The 22277-nt window shown below is 35.3% G+C and overlaps 2 protein-coding genes and 1 non-coding gene across 9 annotated transcripts in view; 1 reads left to right on the forward strand and 2 right to left on the reverse strand.

The window, feature by feature from the left end:
* LOC106668465 (tetraspanin-5) overlaps positions 1–8366 on the forward strand; it is an 88300-nt gene extending 79934 nt beyond the window's left edge. The window contains exons 7-10 of one of the 5 annotated variants that reach the window (XM_014397262.2): positions 4827–4886; positions 5426–5572; positions 5698–5826; positions 6984–8366. In XM_014397262.2, the coding sequence (XP_014252748.1) occupies positions 4827–4886; positions 5426–5572; positions 5698–5826; positions 6984–7052 (405 nt within the window). In that variant the 3' untranslated portion in view covers positions 7053–8366. Of the gene's footprint in view, positions 1–4826; positions 4887–5425; positions 5573–5697; positions 5827–6967 lie in introns of all 5 variants that reach the window. The other 4 variants (XM_014397264.2, XM_014397265.2, XM_014397263.2 and 1 more) reach the window with 4 other exon arrangements.
* Positions 8367–12984: 4618 nt separating this feature from the next.
* The window catches only part of LOC106668413 (solute carrier organic anion transporter family member 5A1), a 136008-nt gene continuing 126715 nt past the window's right edge, over positions 12985–22277 (reverse strand). For 2 of the 3 annotated variants that reach the window (XM_014397122.2, XM_014397121.2), the window contains 12 exons: positions 21319–21460; positions 20538–20754; positions 20324–20482; positions 17488–17703; positions 17312–17419; positions 17053–17162; positions 16850–16985; positions 16428–16791; positions 16124–16296; positions 15582–15960; positions 15370–15527; positions 12985–14194 (listed from right to left, as the gene is read on the reverse strand). In XM_014397122.2, coding sequence (XP_014252608.1) covers positions 14097–14194; positions 15370–15527; positions 15582–15960; positions 16124–16296; positions 16428–16791; positions 16850–16985; positions 17053–17162; positions 17312–17419; positions 17488–17703; positions 20324–20482; positions 20538–20754; positions 21319–21460 — 2260 coding nt within the window. In that variant the 3' untranslated portion in view covers positions 12985–14096. The remainder of the gene's footprint in view (positions 14195–15369; positions 15528–15581; positions 15961–16123; positions 16297–16427; positions 16792–16849; positions 16986–17052; positions 17163–17311; positions 17420–17487; positions 17704–20323; positions 20483–20537; positions 20755–21318; positions 21461–22277) is intronic. The other variant, XM_014397123.2, reaches the window with a different exon arrangement.
* On the reverse strand, positions 14305–14377 carry Trnag-acc. Its single transcript has one exon. It is a non-coding gene; the product is annotated as a tRNA-Gly (tRNA).

Here is a 22277-nt window from a genome sequence, read left to right on the forward strand (position 1 = left end):
TGGACGGCGAATCGATAGGACCGTTGTAAGGACCAATTGACCTAAGATAAATCGGAATCCCGTAAGAGTTTTCAGCCGGACAAAGACCAAATGTGTCCTCGAAATGTACCGTTAGACTCGGGTAGATTCGACATTATGCACTTATATAAGTTAGGAAAAGTGAAACCTACATGCTGGAAAAAGGTATGAGCTGACCGAAATGCACGGCTGTGCGCTGCGTGAAGCATGTCGGTGGTTCCTGCGAAGTCCAATTAATGAACTTTCCATCAAACGGATTGTTACCTGTGACGCGTGCGGTCTTTCAGGAAGAGCTAGGCTTCATTCGTAACAACCGAAATGCCACACGTGGCTTTTTTGAAATGTGTGGTTTGCATTTGCAGTTCACGAAAGGTCGGTTCATGAATTCAAGTGAGGTATGAAAGGATTTATGAAATGTTCCCAAGGTACTCAATTCTTTTGGATCCTAAATTTGTACACAGATGGACGCATTTAACGCACTCCATTGATTTAGTTTAAAATTAAATCAATGGAACTTTTTATTTAGTTGCAGGTAATTAGGAGCTATCGTAGTCAAAATAAACAGTCAATAACGATTTGTTTACTTCTTTTGTTTACTTTTGTTCTGATTTGCACAAAAATTAGCATTTTGCCGTTCCATTCTGCTACTAAATATCGCTTTCAGTTAACCTTTTTCCTTCGTTGGTTTCATTTGATATTATTCTTATTCTTAAACCTTTTTCGACGCCTCCAGTCAGGCATTTGATTCAGTATGAGTGTCAGGCTCATAACATTATTATAGGAAAGATGAACCCAGCGCGAAGTTTACAAGAGACTGTAAATCACTATACTGTATGAAGGGTTTTCGGCGCTTTAGAGAAACAGGGCTTCACACTAGAAGGCCAGGACAGGGTCGACCTAGGTGTACATACCAGAGAGACGATAGACTCATCCGTCAACAGGCTCTAGGAATTACGGGAAACGAGATAAGAAATCTGATAAGACAAGGCCTAAGATTGAAGGTGTGCATTTGTCCTCGTGTCATTTTTCACGTTTTACACCATTCTTCAATGAGCCCAAGATGCCCCTGGATATCTTCCGCTCTTGTTGTATTAGAAGGTATGTGCAAGTCAGAAGTATAAATGGTAAGATGGGACTGGGAATGCTCCCTCGTGGGACTCCCACTGCCGAGATTTTGCTAAATAAATTTTTTTTTTAAATCGCACATTTCTTCGGGAAATTTTTATTCAAATATTTTAGGTTACATTGCGCCATTTTCATGTAGTACAAGAAATGGTACATATTTTCATCTAACCAATTAATTGCACAAGAGTTAAACTTTCATTATTCACCTCATTTTAATTATACATATATTATTATCTAGATAATTATTTCATTTCACAAATTCCCATTTGAGTATGCATGGTTTGTTAATTATGATGTTTTGTATGGTTCATGTTTCCGGATTTAATGTAGTTTGACCAATACGATTCTGATTGTAACAGTAACGTTTTGCCACAAATTCTATTGAAATTGATTCACTTGACCTCGGTATGGTAAAATTGCCAAATTTAACATTGATCGGCGTTGTTGATATGTTGTCCCAACCAATTCGGACGCAATGTAAACTTTAATTATGTCGTTGGAAAGGGAATCGGCGTCGCAATCTTTTGCCCTTCAAAGGCGCGAAGCTGAGGCTGTCAATAGAAGCCGACAATGGCAACTTGAAGGCAGGATGGACACAATAGGAGTTTTGTTATCGGACGACACCGACGTTTTTAATTATCGACTGTTAATTGTATAATATTACGACACAAAATGTCTTCTTTTGTTTTTCACTTGGGAACACTACCAAAATTCAGCACGAAAATCAAGAAATTGGATAACGAAATTGTCTATTTTCTTACCAGTTTTATTTCATATTATCCTTGGAACATCACATTATACACGCGAAAACGCGTATTTTGTTGTTTATTTCAAACTATGTACTATATTTATTATTACATCAAATACAACATACTTTGAACAAACCAAATTAAACGGTATCAAAAATTGATGCTTTAATAAAAATTAAATTCACTAATTTCATGGTCCGCGTGACCAATTAATACATTACAATTAATTAAGATTTTTAGTTGAGATGAAAAAAAGTTAATGGCACGAGAGGGATTCGAACCCACGACCTTCGGCTAGATACGCCGCTGCTCTACCACCTGAGCCCCTGCCATTGAAAAATGGCAAAAGGAGGGAAAACTCATAAGGTGGGGTTGAGATGGGGAGTTGATGTCCGAGTGGATCGAGGTCACGATAGCTCAGGTGGTAGAGCAGCGGCGTATCTAGCCGAAGGTCGTGGGTTCGAATCCCTCTCGTGCCATTAACTTTTTTTCATCTCAACTAAAAACCTTAATTAATTGTAATGTATTAATTGGTCAAGCGGACCACGAAAATAGTGAATTTAATGAATTAACTGAAGTACACTTCACTAAAGCTCTCCGTCGCCATTTCAATTGTCGTCGAGAATCCAAACCGATTACACGACATTTGAAAAATGGCAAAAGGAGGGAAAACTCATAAGGTGGGGTTGAGATTGGGGTGTTGATGTCCGAGTGGATTGAGGTCACGATAGCTCAGGTGGTAGAGCAGCGGCGTATCTAGCCGAAGGTCGTGGGTTCGAATCCCTCTCGTGCCATTAACTTTTTTCATCTCAACTAAAAATCTTAATTAATAATAAAAATTAATTAAATACACTAGAGTTAGTGGCCCGCTTGACCAATTAATATCTTTCAATTAATTACGGTTTTTAGTTGAGATAAAAAAGTCAGTGACACGAGTAGGTTTCGAACCCACGATCTTCGGCTAGATATGCTGCTGCTCTACCACGATAGCTCAAGTGGTAGAGTAGCGGCGTATCAAGCCGAAGGTCGTGGGTTCGAATCCCGCTCGTGACACTGACTTTTTTATCTCAACTAAAAACCTTAATTAATTGAAATTATTTAAATTGTATGGTTAGAAAGAAAATTCACAAAACAATCAAAATCATTTAGTGGTAGATTAAAATTTAACAAACAATTTATTGCCATTAATGCATATTACCTCTTCTGGTCTTGTGGAGTTTCATAAGCATCGAATAAATAAGCTTATTTAATTAAATATTATAGCTTACATAAAAAATCAGATTTCATCTTGTGGTCAACAACAGCAGTTTGAAGCTGTTCTACGCTTGTTGGAGGTGGTGAACGAAGTCCAACCCATCTCTTTATCATGTCACATAAGCCTTCTAGAGTGGTAACTGGAGCTTATCAAGCATTATCATGCATTGACAGAAAGTTGTCCCCAATAAATGGATCAAATAGAACCAACCACACCTTCCAGAAGTATCTCCCCAATGTACCTAACTACGGTCAAAGAATCATTCTGTACGGTAATCGACGTTGATTCCACACTATGCTTAAAACTTAAGGCAAAGTGTTCACTACATCTCCAGGCATGGTCCCGGAATTTCATTGCTACAAACCAAACAGGCACTCATGTGTGAAGAGAACAGCCTCCTTTGTCCAATTGTCCAAGCAAGATGCTGATTTGCAAATAGTCGCCTTTCTACTTGATGCCTCTCCAATAGTAAAGAACCTGATGCAGGATCTCCTGATAATAGGCTATTCTCAAGAAGCCTTCTGATGACTGATTTAGAGCCCACCCTTTCATCTGGACCGTTTTGAGTTGACTACCTATCAGGGAATCTATTAAATGACAGTTCCATAGTGCGATAAGAACAGTAAAACAATCATTGACAAATGTAGCCGTAGTACATAGTGGTCGAACACGTCCTTCTCTTTGATCTAGACTTCTGGTGACCCTAAAATTGCTGTAGACCATTGTAGATGGTAGACCCAGAAGTGGGCTATGTAATGGATGCTACTTCCATTGTTAGCCAAAGCATCTGCCTGGTCTTAATCTTTTCCACTTAAAAAAAACCTTAATTAAAAAAAGGAAAATCAATTAAAAAATAATAATAACAAAAAACTCACGTGACCAGTTGGCTCTGGAAGGGATGAAATTGAATTAATTTTATTTATTGTTTTAAAATTTACACAAATATGCAACATTAAATTTTTTAGTATTTACAAGGGGAAGTGGCAGGGCAATATTACATCCCTTATATTTGTAAGTAAAGCTCCATCCTTTGAAAAATGGCAAAAAGGAGGGAAAATTCAAAAGGTGGGGTTGAGATGGGAAGTTGTGTCAGAGTGGATCGAAGTCATGATAGCTCAAGTGGTAGAGTAGCAGCATATCAAGCCAAAGGTCGTGGGTTCGAATCCCGCTCGTGACACTGACTTTTTTATCTCAACATAAAACCTTAATTAATAGAATGGTATTAATTGGTCAAGCAGACCACGAAAAATAGTGAATTTAATGAATTAAAATGAATTATACTTCACTAAAGCTCTCCGTGGCCATTTCATTTGTCGCCGAGAATCAAATAGGATTACACGACATTTGAGAAATGGCAAAAAGTAGGGAAAATTCAAAAGGTGGGGTTGAGATGGGAAGTTAGTGTCCGAGTGGATCGAAGTCATGATAGCTCAAGTGGTAGAGCAGCGCCGTATTTAGCTGAAGGTCGTGGGTTCGAAACCCGCTCGTAACGCTGACTTTTTTATCTCAACTTAAAACCTTAATTAATTGAATGGTATAAGTAAAACCTAATTAATATAAATGATAATTTTTTATATATATATTTACCTTTTGTAATTATTTTTGGTAGTTGAATTTTCGTAGGTTGATATTTTTAATGTATAAGAATAGTTTTTTGTACTGTTGTATTTTGTTTTCAGGAAATAATTAAGAATAAGCAGTGTGGGTATGATGTTAGAAGAAACCCAAATGAACGCTATGTAAGTTATTGCTTTTTAAGATTTTAAATAATTAATCTTTAACAATAACAGATTAAATTAGGTTTAATTCACTAACCAAAACAAAGTTTAATGCTTAAATTTGGAAAATTGCAATCACAAATGTTACTAAAAACAGCTGCACCAGCACTAGAAAATTATTAACTTTTGCACAGTATATATATGGGGATTTTAAGCACAAATACTCTGCTTTTAAAACAATAAGGTTTTCAAGTATGGTTAAAATATAAGCACTAAATATTAAAGTTACAATCACTGAATCTAAAACAGTTTTGGTCCACTCTGACAAAATTGACTTATCTGTTAAACAATAAAATAATCCTTTTGTAGATTAAAATGACCACATTTCATATAATTTATTTATTATTAATTTAAAAAATCCTTCGATTTGGTGTATAAAATGGCCTCAGCAAAACCACTTGTTTTATTTTAACTTTTTTTAAATTTTAAATATGGCCATTTTATCAGCATGAAATGCTTTAAATAATATAACAGCAACTAATAAAAATTGGTGGTGGCAGTTTGCCGACGGTTGGGCGAACCTCTCTCCAACGCAGAGCGAGGAAAGAAATATTTTTGAGCGGGGTTGCATGAGAGCCGGTGAGGAATGGGTCGAGGCGAATCTCATACCAGTCGCCGGCGTCGCAGTCACGCTTTGCATAACACAAGTAAGTCGCTCGACTAACATGCTTTAAGCTTTCGCAGGTTTTTGGTTGTACAGTGGCTGGCAGGTTGGGTGAACGGCGATAGGCTCAGTCGGGCTCTGACTCAAGAGACGTTTTAAATGTTGTAGAGGATCGGTCAGAACTACGATGCCTCGAAAATAATCTACGAGAAAGGCTGTATACAAGCGGGTGAAGAGTGGGTCGAAAGGAATCTACTTGTCATAGTAACAGCAGCGATTATTATTTCTTTCCTACAGGCATGTAAATTATTATTTACTTTTAAAAGTGTACTTTATTGTGGATAAGGTAAAAGAATAATAATTATTGAATACTATAATTTTGATTACTGATAAGGATACAACGTAAGATAAATTATTTTCAAAGGACATTTAGTTAATTTCTTACAGATAATTAATGCCATTTGACATCCAATGTGATTTTTCAAACTAAATTTACTTCTGTTCTATTTTTTCTTAGTAAATTGGACTTAAATAAAAATAATTATTTAAACAAATAATTTGTTTTTATTAAATTTGCTATATTCTTAAAAGTATAATGGTAAGACAGTAATTTTCAAGAAAATCTGAGTGTTCTGACAATAATCTACATTATATTTACCTTCTTAAATTCACTAGTTTCGTGGTCCGCTTGACCAATTAATATCTAATTAATTAAGGTTATTAGTTGAGATAAAAGTCAATGGCACGAGCGGGATTTGAACCCACAATCTTCGGCTAGATACGCCAAATAGATAGTGTCCTAGTGGATCGAGGTCACGATAGCTCATTTGGTAGAGCAGCGGCGTATCGAGCCGAAGATCGTGGGTTCGAATCCCGCTCGTGCTATTGATTTTTTTATCTCAACTAAAAACCTTAATTAATTGTAAGATATTAATTGGTCAAGCTGACCACGAAACTAGTGAATTTAATAAGTTTCAAATTAAGTATACCTTCACTAAAAAGCTCTCCGTGGCCATTTCATTTGTCGCTGAGAATCAAATAGATTTCACGACATTTGAAAAATGGCAAAAAGGAGGGAAAAATCAAAAGGTGTGGTTGAGGTGGGAAGTTAGTGTCTGAGTGGATCAAGGTCACGATAGCTCAAGTGGTAGAGCAGCGGCATATCTAGCCAATATTTTTTTTTTTTTTTGGTGGGAGGGCTTAAAAAAAAAAAATCGACACCCTGATCCACTCGGACACTAACTTCCTATCTCAACCCCACCTTTTGAATTTTCCCTCCTTTTTGCCATTTTGAACGATAGCTCAAGTGGTAGAGCAGTGGCGTATCTAGCCGAAGATCGTGGGTTCGAATCCTGCTCATGCCATTTGACTTTTTTATCTCAACTAAAAACCTTAATTAATTGTTGTTTTTTTTATAGCTTTTTTTAAGTAAATATAGTATTTATTTGTTACAGATATTGGGCATCTGCTTTGCTCAGAATTTGCGTGCTGACATATTTGCTCAGAAGGCCAAATGGCATTGACAATCAGCCCTCCACACCACAGCTCTTTAGTGGTGTAGTCCTGGGGCAAGAAAAGGTCCTCGGCGAATGAGCAAGAACCGACGTCTACCATCATCCCGAAACTAAATCCATCCTCAAAGAATTATACAAATACTCCAACGATCCTGCAAATGATACGCAGATGAACAATTTTGAAAACGACTTTCTTCTAAGTCAGCTTGCGCGAATGCGGTTTGCCAAGCTTGTTTCTTATATTAATGTGATTAACAGGTGTACATATTACTCACGATCCATTGCCAAGAACATTATTTATGTAAGTGTACAGTGTAGGTGTTGCTGTGAAAATGATCCTTTTTTTTCTTTTTTTTTTTAATGAATCCACTACTAGAAAAACTGACATCTTATAAATAAACTCTCAGCAAAGCCAGGCTCAACAGAGATCAAGGCTTTAGAAATAATCTAATAATTGTTTTGTAAAATTTCTCATCACTCTTCTCAAGAAGTGACAGAAAAGCCGACTTTTTTTCAAATATTTATTGACTGGAAAACCCCGGCTTGTTATATTTTCATCGGCATATTCCAAGTTACCCCACTTTTTCGCCTTGATCTACTGACAGGTAAATTTGCCAAACTAGTCCAAATCATTGTTTTGCACTGCCTTTTATGTTTTTAACGTGTTGGATTTCTGTGATACATGTCATTTTAATCCCAAAAGAAAATCTAATACTTGTGCTTAATTCTGGCTTTATAGAAACACCTTTGGGAAGCCAGATACTACTAAAAAATTAGCAGCAATTTACTCCTTTCTATACATCAGTATTTTTAAAGTTAAAATAGTAAGCTTGGCAAAGTATTAAGGGCTTTTGTTTCGGTCTAATTTGTTGGACTTTGCATTTGCATAAAAAAGCTCTTAAAATGATTTTTATGAAAATTGTACTAATATAATATTTCTACAGCTTTCTCTTTTAGAGTAAACTTGATTAATAATATTAAATATCCCTCGTGGAAATCAACGGGAACATTTTAGTTAGTTATAAACAGTCAAGTATCCCGGGATTTAGGTTAAACTTACAGAGTAATAATAATCTCATAAAGCTGACAGTCCCTATGTAATTGTTGAGCTATTCGTGCAAGTCTTTAATATCAAGGATTTACCTTAAAATTGGAGAATTTACAATCTTTTCTCTTGTTATTCAACTCATACTAGGATAAGCAGTAAAAAATTGATGTAAATTGACTTTTAGGTCATTTAGTATAAATTTGTAAACTCTGCAGATTTGCAACTGCTTTTTACTATGTCTCAGGAAACTAATAATTTGATTTATGATTTCACTAGCTGAAAGGCAAGATATGGTTAAAATAGTGAGGTAAATTGGAATTGCTGTTGAATAGAGGAGAAAGGGAGAGAGGAGAAAGAGAGAAAGAGGAGAAAAAGAGAGAGAGAGAAACTGAAAGAAACTCATCCAAACATGAATCGTCAGATTGTTGGGGGAAGAGAATGTCCCAAGATTCTTCCATCTAACAGAGTGCAATATATTTTTAATAATGTAGTTCCATTCCCTAAAATTACCTTATTTTTATGCTAATCATGCAGACGACCATGATACAACTCTGGATATTTGGACATGCCATCCTTTCTCTGAGTGTGATTAAAAAATGTAAATAATATCCCCCTTAATCTATTGCCAAGAAAGTTATATGTGAGTATCCAGTATTATAGTTTTTTTTCTTTGGACGAACCGATTTGTCTTATTGTACTTAAAACAAAAATCGAGATGATAAATTTTAATATTAGCAATATTGACACAATTTGTATATAAATGTTATAAATATATGAGTATTATATATAATAAACTAATGTTTGCTCTCTAACCATCCTTCAAGGAGCCATTGTGCAGATGTAATTTTTAAATAAAAACTATAATTTACAATTATTTGATAGTTTTCAAATTATCCCATTTCCTAATTTTCCTCAGTAAATATATTGAATCTCAATATATATTGAATAATCATTTTTGAAATTTAAAAAGGTAAACTTATATTATTGACATGACAATTAAGGTTTTCAGTTGAGATAAAAAAGTCAATGGCATGAGCAGGATTCGAACCCACGATCTTCGGATTGATACGCTGCTCTACCACTTGAGCTATCGTGCAAAATGGCAAAAAGGAGAGAAAATTCAAAAGGTGTGGTTGAGATGGGAAGTTGATGTCCGAGTGGATCGAGGACACGATAGCTCAAGTGGTAGAGCAGCGTCGTATCAAGCCGAAGATCGTGGGTTCGAATCCCGCTCGTGCCATTGACTTTTTTTATCTCAACTGAAAACCTTAATTAATTGTAATATATTCATTGATCAAGCGGACCACGAAACTAGTGAATTGAATAAGTTTAAAATGAAGTATCACTTCACTAAAGCTCTCTGTGGCCATTTCATTTGTCGCTGAGAATCAAATTGATTACACGACATTTGAAAAATGACAAAAAGGAGGGAAAATACAAAAGGTGTGGTTGAGATGGGAAGGTGATGTCCGAGTGGATTGAGGTCACGATAGCTCAAGTGGTAGAGCAGCAGCGTATCAAGCCGAAGATCATGGGTTCGAATCCCACTCGTGCCATTGACTTTTTTATCTCAACTGAAAGCCTTAATTAATTGTAACATATCAATTGGTCAAGCGGACCACGAAACTAGTGACTTATTGACCTTGTTGATGTACGTTTGGGAGATTATGCCAAAGGAAAGTCAATAAGGAAAACTTACTATTTCTATTTTATTTGTAAAAAAATATATGACCTGGTGTGGTCTTGGATATTCACCAAGAATTTTGGTGAAGCTTAAGAAGCTTAAGCGCAATCCTCCAGCTACTTATTACCTTATCTTAAGTACTATTGTGCTTTATATAAGTAGTTATATATGCTTAACTACTATTCGTTACAAATATTCCACAAATCAATTGTAGATATTATTCCAGCAGATATCTACTAATTAGATAATGTTTACCAAAACTCATGAATTTACGATCCCGTTTAATTTGGTTTTCATTAAAATAAGTACAACAGAGTGACAAAATTATAGACACACCCCTAATTGTTATGATTTTTTAATGTAATGGGTTTGTACTACAAATATTTATTCAAAACACATGAAATAAATATTTTTCTTCCTTTAAATTTTCAGTAAATAAGAGAAAAAAATTTTAAAATACTAAAATTAAACGATTTTGGCTGCGACAAAATTATAAACGCATGGGATAAAATCAATTTAAAACAAGGTTATTATTTTGTAGCATTACCACTCAGTTTTATTATTTCCAGTATCTTTCTGGAATGGTTTTGTACAAATTTTGAATAAAATCTTGAGGCAAATTATTCCAGGCAGTGGCGACAGCAGTTTTAAGTTCGTCGACAGAGTTGTACTGCTTACAGTCTTGGTATACCATCGTCGTTAATTTTCCCCATACATTTTCTATAATTCCCGCTTGACCAATTAATAAATTCAATTAATCAAGGTTTTTAAGTTGAGATAAAAAAAGTCAGTGTCATGAGCGGGATTCGAACCCACGACCCTCGGCTTGATATGCCGTTACTCTACCACTTGAGCTATCGTCACTTCGATCTCCTCGGGCACTAACTTCCCATCTCAACCCAACCTTTTGAATTTTCCCTCCTTTTTGTCATTTTTCAAGGAGGGAATTATAGTGTGCCAGACACAATAAAATGCCAATGCAAAATTCTGTACGTCAATAAAAACATACCCACACTTGTTCATATTGAAATTATGCAAATCATATCTACAATCTATTCTAGATTGTACATCTATTCTACTCAGAACTACTTTCTGTAACTTTTGATAAGTGCGTACAATTTGCTTCAAACTTAAAGCCCTCAAATTATATCAAGTTACCATCTTACGTGCCTTCTTACGTGCCACATTTAAAACAAATCGTGCTTATAAGCTTTACAATAATGATTGATCATTAAAATATGAATTGAAGTCACGATAGCTCAAGTGGTAGAGTAACGGCATATCAAGCCGAGGGTCGTGGGTTCGAATCCCGCTCGTGACACTGACTTATTTATCTCAACTTAAAACCTTAATTAATTGAATTTTCTATAATGTTCAAGTCTGGTGAGAGTGCAGGCCATTCAAGTTCTTCAATGCTGTTCTGTGAAAACCATTCTTTAACAATTTTTGCATTTTGTATGGGTGCGTTGACCTTCTGGAATATTGGAGTCCCTTCGCATAAATTGCTGAAACTAGTTTTTTTCTTTGTACAGTAATTTCTTGTAATATTCCGAATTGACTTTTTTTGAAAGATTTCCTTTTTTATTACAACCAATACACCCCCAAATCATCAAAGATCCACCACCCGTTTGGCGCCATGATAAAATTTTTTCTTCTTTAGTTATATCATGAAAGTAGTATGCGTATCCGGGCCGTCCAAATTGAATTTTTTTTCATCAGAAAAAATAACTTTTCGCCAATAATCTTCATTTTTCAAAATGTGGTTTTCAGCAAATTTGTCACGGGGTAGTTTGTGGTGGGGTTTCATAGCTGGTTTGCGTTTCAGTTTTCTTCGGACTATGTTTTCAGTTTTTTTTAAGGAATCTGAACAGTAGAACAGAAACATCAACACCTGCCTTCTCTGCGATGGCTTTTGCAGTTAAAAAGCTGTTTGAAGCAACGCGCACGATGTGCAATTTGCCTCTTCTGGTCAAGGAAGGCCCTCTTGCATAGTCTTCACCTAGTCGTATTATCTTCGGTACCGATGAAAAACTTCATTTTATGCGTCGGGCGATATCTCGGCAGCTCATTCCATCTTCATTGAGCAAGTGAATCAACCGGCGCTCCTCATCAGAAAATCTTTTTCCTTTGGGCATTTTAAAATAACTTTGAATTGCTCCAAATGAACTAGTAATCACTTTACTATGGCATGGTGCAGTGAATACCAAATAAACCTTTGGAGTTATAAAATAAACTTAAATAAAATGTGTGTCTATAATTCTGTCGCAATTAAATCAAAACAATACTGTTTATTGAGATGTACATTTGTATAAGATTATCAGATCAAGCCATTTCCAGAGTTAATTTTCTTTTAATGTCATGAACAATACAATTAATTAAGGGTTTTAGTTGAGATGAAAAAAAGTTAATGGCACGAGCGGGATTTGAACCCACGATCTTCGGCTAGATACGCCGCTGCTCTACCACTTGAGCTCCTATCTCAACCCCACCTTATGAGTTTTTTCACTCAACTAAAAACCTTAATTAATTATAATGTATTAATTGGTCAAGCGTACCATGAAATTAGTGAATTTATCATGAACAATATTCTAATGGCAAAAGAAATCATTTACGACTGTCGAAATCGTGATTTTTTAATGTGTCTATAATTTTGTCTCTCGGTTGTATATCATAATTAATATAACAATAAAAATACTTAAAAATTAACTGAAAAATACGAATCTTTAAGTGAATAAAACACTACTTACTTTTTTTTTACTTCTGGCTCCTTATGCTCGGCGTATCTCTCGAGGCTGTTCCAAAAACCTCATTTCCTTCAGTACATATGCCTTACTTTATCAAATTAAAGCGTAATTGTTTTGCAAGATTTAATTATTTCTTAAATTAATTGGTACAGGGTGAGGATGTATTAATAAAACAGCTGATTAGAAAAACTATTCTTTCTGTTAATTTATTTACTATCATTGAGTGCACATCTTAATTTTTACACTTTTCAACAGAATAATTTATTTAAAAACATTTTGAGTATAACAATATAATTTATGTGCCCTTGAATATAATTTCTTTTAATATATATATATTTTTATATTACAATAATGATATGATCTCAGCGTCTCTGAGATTTACTTTACTTATCGACCATGTTCATAAAACTATTCAATTTTCCTTACATGTATATATATATTTATATACCTTTATATATTTTTTTCATTTTTTCGAGCAAATCTCTAATCAGAATTTGTTTTGATCACGTCTGTTTTTTATCCGAATATAAAAAATAATATAACAAACCATAAACGATCTAACAATTAAGTCATAGAAACTACATTGTTTCAACGTAAAATTAAACAGTCTATAAATTAGTTTAATCTATACAAAATAAATAAAAATCGCTAAACATTAAAACTATACAATTGGTAAGTGCTAAGGCCCTATGCAATTAATCTATTGACTACTTACTTTAAATATGTATAAATAAATTATTTCACGTTTAAAAATTAGAGAAACAAGAAAGAAACAAAAATACAGTAACTGTAATTGTCGTTAAATAAATTTTTTTAATTCGGTTAAGATTGGTTGCAAGCCTAAAAACAATGTAGCTTTTCAGTTTGGAAGCCACTTGGATCTACTTACAAAACTACTTCCTTTTATGAACATGTGCTAACAAAAACCTGTGCATTTTGTAAGTTATTTTATACTTATTTAAAAAACATTTTTTGAAAAAAGATGAAAAAAATAGAAGAAGAAAGTATTTCGAGATATTTATTGTTTTCAACCTTGCAAATAATGTTTTATAAGGCACTGTGCAAAGTGCACTTATTTGATTTAGTGTTATTTTATTTGTTCATTTTCTAAGAAACATAACTTTTGCCTCTAAATTTAATTTGACGTACATTTATTATACAAAGTGTTAATATAAAAGTGAATGCTGTACACAACCCTTTTATTCCTCAATTAATTAGCTTTGAATATATTATTATCTTCAATGGTTTAAGAATCCGTTTTCAATTTATTTGTCAAATATATCTCTTCCAATTTAAATTAAGTACAAACAGTCAAAAATATAACGCACACATCATTGTTATAAAAATTCACAACAACCGACCATTCACCCAAATATCCATCATACATTACAAACAACTTAAAAAATAAAAGTTACTAATCACAGTCATATTTTATAACCTATCATCACTTTAGAAATAAATATCTTTTTTTTTTTTTTAATTGTATTAGCTGAATAAAATACGCTCTCCCTCCTTTAAATTGACTCTTACACATTGGCAGCATCTGCGGTTAAACAAGGTGGGAGGCTGATTATGACCTATGTGATGACCTGCGCCTCGGTGTCCTCAACTTCCAGAGACCTTTCACCGCTCTGTGTGCTTGAGGCAGAAAGTGTTGGCGCTTTCTCCTCAAACACTGAAACACATTTGTTAAATAAATGCCTTAACCTAAGCATTAAGAGATGAAGTGATCATTAATGGTAAGATTCAATTAATTAAGGTTTTAAGTTGAGATAAAAAAGTCAGTGTCACGAGCGGAATTCGAACCCACGGCCTTCGGCTTGGTACGCCGCTACTCTACCACTTGAGCTATCGTGACTTCGATCCCCTCGGGCACTAACTTCCCATCTCAACCTCAACTATCGAATTTTCCCTCCTTTTTGCCATTTTTCAAATGTCATGTAATCTATTTGATTCTCGGCGACAAATGAAATGGCCACGGAGAGCTTTCGTGAAGGTATACTTCATTTTAACTTATTAAATTCACTAGTTTTCATGGTCCGCTTTACCACTTTTGTTTTTGAGAAACTAGGTCCTACCATAGAAGGCCAGGTTCTGGACGCCCTAGGGTAACAAAACTACAAGATGATCAACCATTTTTAACTTTGTGAATTTTGCGAAACCGGTACCTTAAGGTTGTTCAAAAGATTCATAAGCTCCAGGAAGTTCAAGGTGTCCAAAATTTTTGAACGAACTACTCGAAGACGATTAAATTAGTATGGACAGATGAGGACTAAGTTGAAGTTAGTGCCCGTGGGGATCGAAGCACAATAGCTCAAGTGGTAGAGTAGCGGCGTATCAAGCCGAAGGTCGTGGATTCGAATCCCGCTTGTGACACTGACTTTTTTATCTCAACTTAAAACCTTAATTAATTGAATGATATTAATTGGTCAAGCGGACCACAAAAAATAGTGAATTTAATGAATTAAAATGAAGTATACTTCACTAAAACTCTCCGTGGCCTTTTCATTTGCCGCCTAGAATCAAATAGATTACACGACATTTGAAAAATGGCAAAAAGGAGGGAAAATTCAAAAGGTGGGGTTGTGATGGGAAGTTAGTGCTCACGGGGATAGAAGGGATAGAAGTCATGATAGCTCAAGTGGTAGAGTATCGGCGTATCAAGCTGAAGGTCGTGGGTTCGAATCCCGCTTGTGACACTGACTTTTTTATCTCATCTTAAAACCTTAATTAATTGAATGTAATTAATTGGTCAAGAGGACCACAAAAAATAGGGAATTAATGGTAAGGTTATATTTTTAGAGAATTTTTCAATAATAAAGGTAATTTCTTATAAAATGGTTGACTCACATTTATCTAGACTTATAATAGATCCTGATGTGACAAGATCTGTGACGGTTATAACTGGCTGGGACTCGTCAAGGTGCGTTCTCCGTCTCACAAGCCACCAGTCGACTAGAAAGAGGGAGAGGGCAAGCAATTTGATACCAGCGCACAATCCCACATACCTAAAAAAAAAATTGTTTAAAAACTAGAAAAAATAACGATTAAAAATCAGTTACTTGTATCTAAATTGCTCGATGTCATATAGTAAACATCGTCCTCCTTTCTCTCCGCACGTCGACTTCCATAAAAGACAAGTGGAGTCGATAAGGTTGCCAAAGAGAATCGGTGCTGGAATGTAGCCAAAAAGTCTGAATATTACAAACTGCATCCCTAGAGCGAACGAACGCTCTTCCGCATTGACAGAACGGAGTACTATCATGAGTAAAGGCATCTGTGTGACGGCAACAATAAACGTCATAAAAAATAAGAGAATCAGGAATGGAAATATAGTATGGCATGGTGAACTACACGGCCCTGCTGTTGCCACAGGAACCACTGTCACCTCAGCAAAATCCGTCAGTGGTGCTGATATACTGCTCAAATTACCATGTATACCTATAAAAAAATAATTTATTTCTATATGTTTGTTTACGGTATAGTCTACTTGTTAGATTTGTACTAGAACTGATTACAACAATGACTTGCAATTATTAAAGAATTTTAATGATTTTATTTAAATTTAGGAATAACTATTATTTATAACAAATGTTTGACTTACATGCACAATTTGTGTAATTTGATCTCGATGATAATGCTGTACAGCCAGCATGACAGGGACTAAAATAAGTAAGGCCGTTGTTTCCACAAACTGGCTCAACATCTGTGGTATGGCATTCACAGCCAAAATTACAAGCGGCTGTAAGGTTCACTTGAAACGGCTCACCCCTTGAGCTAAAATATAAAAACCAAAGTTAAAAAAATTTATATATTTTTGTAAGTAAATACTTACCAGAGATAATAGATAATGGTAGCAAAAAAGGAGAAGTGTATAGTTAAAAAAATCAAATGTCATTGATAGTTACCTGTTAGTGTAGGGAATCGTCGTGCCAGCCATTTTGACATTGTCGCATCCCAGGAAAAACAGGAGAGCGTAACAAGCAAGGCAAATTGTATTGGAAACGAGGACAAACTGCACGGCGCCTTTCGGTCGCAGTTCCAGCCTCTTCAGGAGGCATCCGCCCATGAAAATGCCGATGCACGCTCCGGGAATAGCAATCGAGCCGGTGAACACACTGGCTTGGCTTTTTCCCAAGCTGAATTGTGTCTCGAGGTATTTCGGGAGAAAAACGACAAACCCGGACACGATGACAAGCTCCATGCACGCTCCAAGGCATGTCACAACATAAATCGGGTTACAGACAAGCCTCCACATCGACCGTGGGATATCTAAAATAATATTTAAAGATAGAAACAAAAGTTGTAACAAAATTAACGAAACAAATACCTTTAACATCTTTGCCATATGCCGAATCTTTATTGTTACTCTGGGGTACAGTGGCCTGTACATCAGTAGGTTTCTGCTGTTCCTTGGGTGTCGCCAGGCCACTTTTCTCCATTAGACGAATCCTTTCCTTTTCTCTCTTAAAATTGAACGATCAGGTTAGTAAAAACGTTTTCAAAATTTATCAAGAGAAGAAAGTTGCTTACAGTTAAAACCTTGGGAAATGAAAAAAATGGAATTGCTACGATAATGAGCATAAGGCCACAGATGAGAAATCCACCCCACCACATTCCAACCCAATTTCTATCTCCAGGATCTGAAAAATAATTATTAATGAAATAATTAAAAATTAAACAATTATAAATAATCAAAAAATAAAAAAGCAATGATAGAGAATGAACAATTCTGGCTCTCACTAATATTTTTCTAAGATAATTTTTACATAAAATTAATAAAAATACATACCTATATCCAGCCGTACTGTCGATAAAGCATCCATGTGAAATGACAGCAAATAAGCACCAAGGAGGAACCCCAGAACGGGGCCAAATGCTGCCATTGAATACATGCAGCCTAAAAAAAAAAAAAAGCGTAAAATATTTTAAAACTATTTTCATCGGTGAATTAAAATCGAAACATACCAATGTAAAGTGAGGCATTCTCTGATTTGACATGGTCGTCAATGTAGGTCGTTCCCAGGGTGAAAAGCGGAGATCCACCGCAGCCGAGGAGGAGCTGGGCCAAGAGGAAAAGCATGACCGGCCCTGCCGTCGACGGGCTCCCTTCGATACAATTCTCCCTCAGATTGTTATGAGGTGCCAGTGGTGGAGCGGAAAGACCTTCAAAATCCAGTTTAACTTCACATTTTAAAACAAAGAGAAAAAGGGCAAATTAATGGAGGACCATGCGGGCTTAAAAAATTCGTCCTACATGCTAAGAAAAAGCTATTTCGAGAGATGAGTATGTATTTTGTTAAAGTTATTTGATATAATTAAAAACAAACAAGTCTGAAATTAATTCTGCATTTATTGTTGTCAACACAAGCTCTCAATGGTAATTAAAAAATCAGCACATGCTTATAATAATTAAATTAGTTTTTAATCTTTCACTTTTGCATTAACTTAATAAATCCCATAAGAAAGATATGTTGCAATTATTATTATTATTTTACTATTCAGCTATGCAAAATCAGCATCAAACAATGAACAGTATTTAAACTTTCATCAAATCTGGTCAAACTGTTTCAAAGATAATGGTACAGAAAGCAGTTCAATAAATTTTTCTAATAGATTTCATCGAGGTTGCTGCCGTTAAGTCAATTGACAAAAATTATGACCAATTCTTTAAATTCACTAATTTCGTGGTCCGCTTGACCAATTAAATCATTACAATTAATTAAGGTTTTTAGTTGAGGAGGAAAAACTCATAAGGTGGGGTTGAGATAGGAAGTTGATTGTCCGAGTGGATCGAGGTCACGATAGCTCAAGTGGTAGAGCAGCGGCGTATCTAGCCGAAGATCGTGGGGTTCGAATCCCACTGGTGCCATTAACTTTTTTTTATCTCAACTAAAAACCTTAATTAATTGTAATTATGACCAATCTTGACACTCAGAAAAAGAAATTTCTTGTTTATTTATTTAGACGGCAAGAAGAGCCAATTTAAAAGATATAACAATAACAAATCTAAAGTGAAAAAAATTCCAAGACAAATATTATTAATATAAAAATATAGAAAAAACAAACATATATACATATATAAATTTAATGGATATAACATAAATATATTTAAAAAAAGCATATACCTATATAAGAAGAGAGAAAAAATTATTTACAATTGTTTAGACAGAGAAAAATATTTTTTTATTGCAGGTGGTTTGTGTCGAACATATCAAGTCACAATTTGTTACCAAAATAGGATGAATTAGCTTTTTTATTACATTTAAAACATGACATCGCAAAGCATTTATCAAAATTAAGTTTAAGTCCATTTTTAGTGCACCAATCAATAAAATTAGAAAAAGCGGTTTGAAGTATTTTCGTGTTTTAGTATATGGTACAGCTTGACATCGTCAGCAAAGAGCAAGAAGTTTATATACTGAGGTAGAAATTCAGCAACACCATTAATAAGGATCATAAATAATAATGGGCCTAAATGAGAACCCTGGGGCACTCCAGGGTTTTGTGTTGATAAATTTAGACAAATAATTATTAATTTGTACGAAGCCATCTACCATGCAAATAACTATGAAACCACAACAATATATAATTTAATAAATTTTCAAAGCAAATTAAAGTTGACACAATAACATGCCTTACTGATGTCCGTGTAAATTACATCAACTTGTTTATTGTGGGGAAAAAGCAGTATAAATTATAATTTTAACAGCAGATTTGAGATGGTTGATTTTTTAGGTTGAAAACCAATGTTCAACGAGTATTATAAATTTGTTGTGGTGATATCACAGACAAGAGATTCAAAAAGTTTAGCAATGGCAGATTGATGGCAAATGGGACGATAGTAATTTCAGATGGACAGCCAGATTTTATTTGGAATTCTATGATTGGTTAAAAATAAGAGGTAAAGGGAAAGCCAATGTCTCAGCCTGCCAGGATCAGGAGCACACCGACTAATGGTGGGGGATGATAAGGAAGGAAGAAAAAAAAAGTTGTGTGTCTCCTCCTCCTGCACCAACAAATATTATAAGTGATCGCTTTGGTCATTTAAAAATAATTTGTGTTTTAATTCAAAAGGTTTATTGTTATTATTTGATCTATTTTCATTTGATGAGTTGTATTTTATTTTATTTTATTTTTTTTTTAACAAAAAATTATGAGTTCAGTTATTTTATTTTGTTATTTTGTTTTTTTGAATTCCTTGGAGTGCTCTCTTTGAGCTCATCCATTTTTTCTACTTCTGTATTGGACATGAGAGCTCTTTGTTTGTACGTATCTCACCGGTGCATCCAAATTTATACGGAGCACTCCAAGAAATTCGAAAAAACAAAATAAAATAACTGCTTATAATTTTTTGTTAAAAAAAAAAATACCACTCATCAAATGAAAATATATCAAATAATAACAATAAACTTTTTGAATTAAAACCCAAATTATTTTAAAAATGACCAAAGCGATCACTTACAATATTTGTTGGAGCAGGAACAGGAGACACGCCTCAATAATTTCTTCTTCTTTTTTTTTCCTTCCTTATCATCTCTCCCCACCATTAGTCGGTGTGCTCCTGATCCTGACAAGAACAGAAAAAATTGTGAGACTGGTTATAAAAAATATTGACACTATTAAATCAGTTTGGGATCAAATTCAATTCAAATTTTGAAGTTAAAAAATAAAGATTAAATAAATAAATCCANTATATACACACACACACATATAAAGGGTTACATGTTAGGACTGGTTAGCCTTAAAATAACATACACAAAAAAATGTAATTTCTAAAGGTACGAAAAATTGAAGTACATACCAGAAGACAATCTCCCTAAGACCATGTCCTGCTCTCTGATGGAAACTGTTTTGCAGATGTTGTCCGAGCTCGAGTTGTTGGCAACGTTGCCTGCGTGTGGCTCGGCTGTGAAATGAGGCACCATGAAGACCAAAGATCCGACGCCCATGATTACCGCACCTAGAAAGAAAACGTTAAGGCCGAACGGCTCAAGGGGGAAAAGCACAACACTTACCAATGCCGATCCAGACTGGTATGTGACGCCGCGAGCCGAGGTAGCTCACGAAGATCACCGTGATCACATTTCCGATCTCGTAAGAGGACGCGATCAGCCCTGAAAGACTGCTGGGAATTTCAAACCTCTTTTCGATGGTCGTTATGACCGAGTTGATATAGCCGGAACTCAGGGCTTGCTGCAGCGTCACCAGAAATGATAGTAATAAAACGAAAACCTGAAGCAAAGAGAAATAACTCTTAAAATCCATCTAAATATGTAGATTTGTCTTTTTATACGCTATTGTTACAAATAAAAGAGGACAAGCAATTGGCAACTTATCAGATCCATTTTACCATCAAATACCACCAGAAATAAATTCATTATCGATCACAGTAAATGATCCTAGTTTTGTACGATATTTCTATATGTATTAATTTGAGATATAAAGGTATAAATAACTACATAATTTTATATGATTTTGATTCCAGAAAATTGCTCCCTTTACTGAAACTTGAATAACTTGGTAATGTTAGTTTAATAAAAGTTTTGACGGAATTAATGCCTCCCATTCCCAGTGGAAGGACAGGATACGTCTTAATTCTTACAAAAGAGGGATCCTTGTTCCCGCTGTTCATCAAGGTGTCACGAATTAATCTGTGGAGATTCGCCCAGAGCGAGGGAAGTGGAATTGCTGATCCCCTAATGGAATTTGTAACGACATGCTTCACCGCTAACAACTGCGATAACTTATTCAAGTTTACATTTTAGGGAGTGGCGTTCAATCCATTTTCGTACTCACTTTGATATTTGCACAGCCTTGGATGAGGAATGGTCTACAGGCGAGGATGCCGCAGTCTCTTATGTCCTGAGGGAGGATGGCTGCCACTTCGGCGAACGTCGCGTGGGCGCGCTCTTTCGCTTCCGTCTTTGCCCTCTCACTGCTAAAAATTAAAAAAACCCGATTTAGCAATGATAATAATTGTAGAACATGAAAGTAAATTCCTTTCATCTAAATAATCTTATTTATTTAAGGTGAGACATTGTGCATTGTGGTGAGGTATGAGAGGCGACCTGTAGCTCCCGATCGTCCTGGTCTATCTAACCTCCTTGGTATTGTGAGTGAGACGCGTTTTGGCATTTCGCCATCTTCAGTGTCTGGTCTGTCCAGACAAAACCAGCAAAAGTAGACGGCCCAATCACGGCTCATCAAATTTCCATATTGCAATTTGGGTATACACTTTCGGAGGACAAGGATGCCCAATGATTGGAATGGCTAGGGGGGAATGCTGGAAGAAGGGAGAGAGTCAATTTTGACGGCAGAAAAGCCAGGTGTGTTCCAGAAACTAAAGTTTGGGTCATAATAATATAAATAAGTTTTATTTGGAGATTTTTCGTTAATTTCACCCCTAGAGAATCTACGCTATAGGATATAGGCTCAAATCTACACATGTACACAGTTTGGAGAAGGTGGTGTAATGGTTTGGGCTGGGATTTATACTGGAGGACGAACTGTGGACTCCACATGAGCTCAAATGCGCACATGCGTGTACGTAGAGTCATGTGCCGAGTTGTGCCTATTCACTTTTCATAGTCCACCAGAAATTCCAGCGTTTGCTGTTTACAATAAACTGCCGGTAGGCTCGAGATCTGTACATACAACAGATCCAAGATATCCATCCAGTCACCGTTTTTTCAGAAATTTTTACTAAAAATAATCCCGATATCGCAACGAAACTTAATTGCACGATATAATTGGAG

This window comes from Cimex lectularius, unplaced genomic scaffold, assembly GCF_000648675.2.
Source record: "Cimex lectularius strain Harlan isolate CLEC.00 unplaced genomic scaffold, Clec_2.1 scaffold36, whole genome shotgun sequence".
Lineage (NCBI taxonomy): Eukaryota > Metazoa > Arthropoda > Insecta > Hemiptera > Cimicidae > Cimex > Cimex lectularius.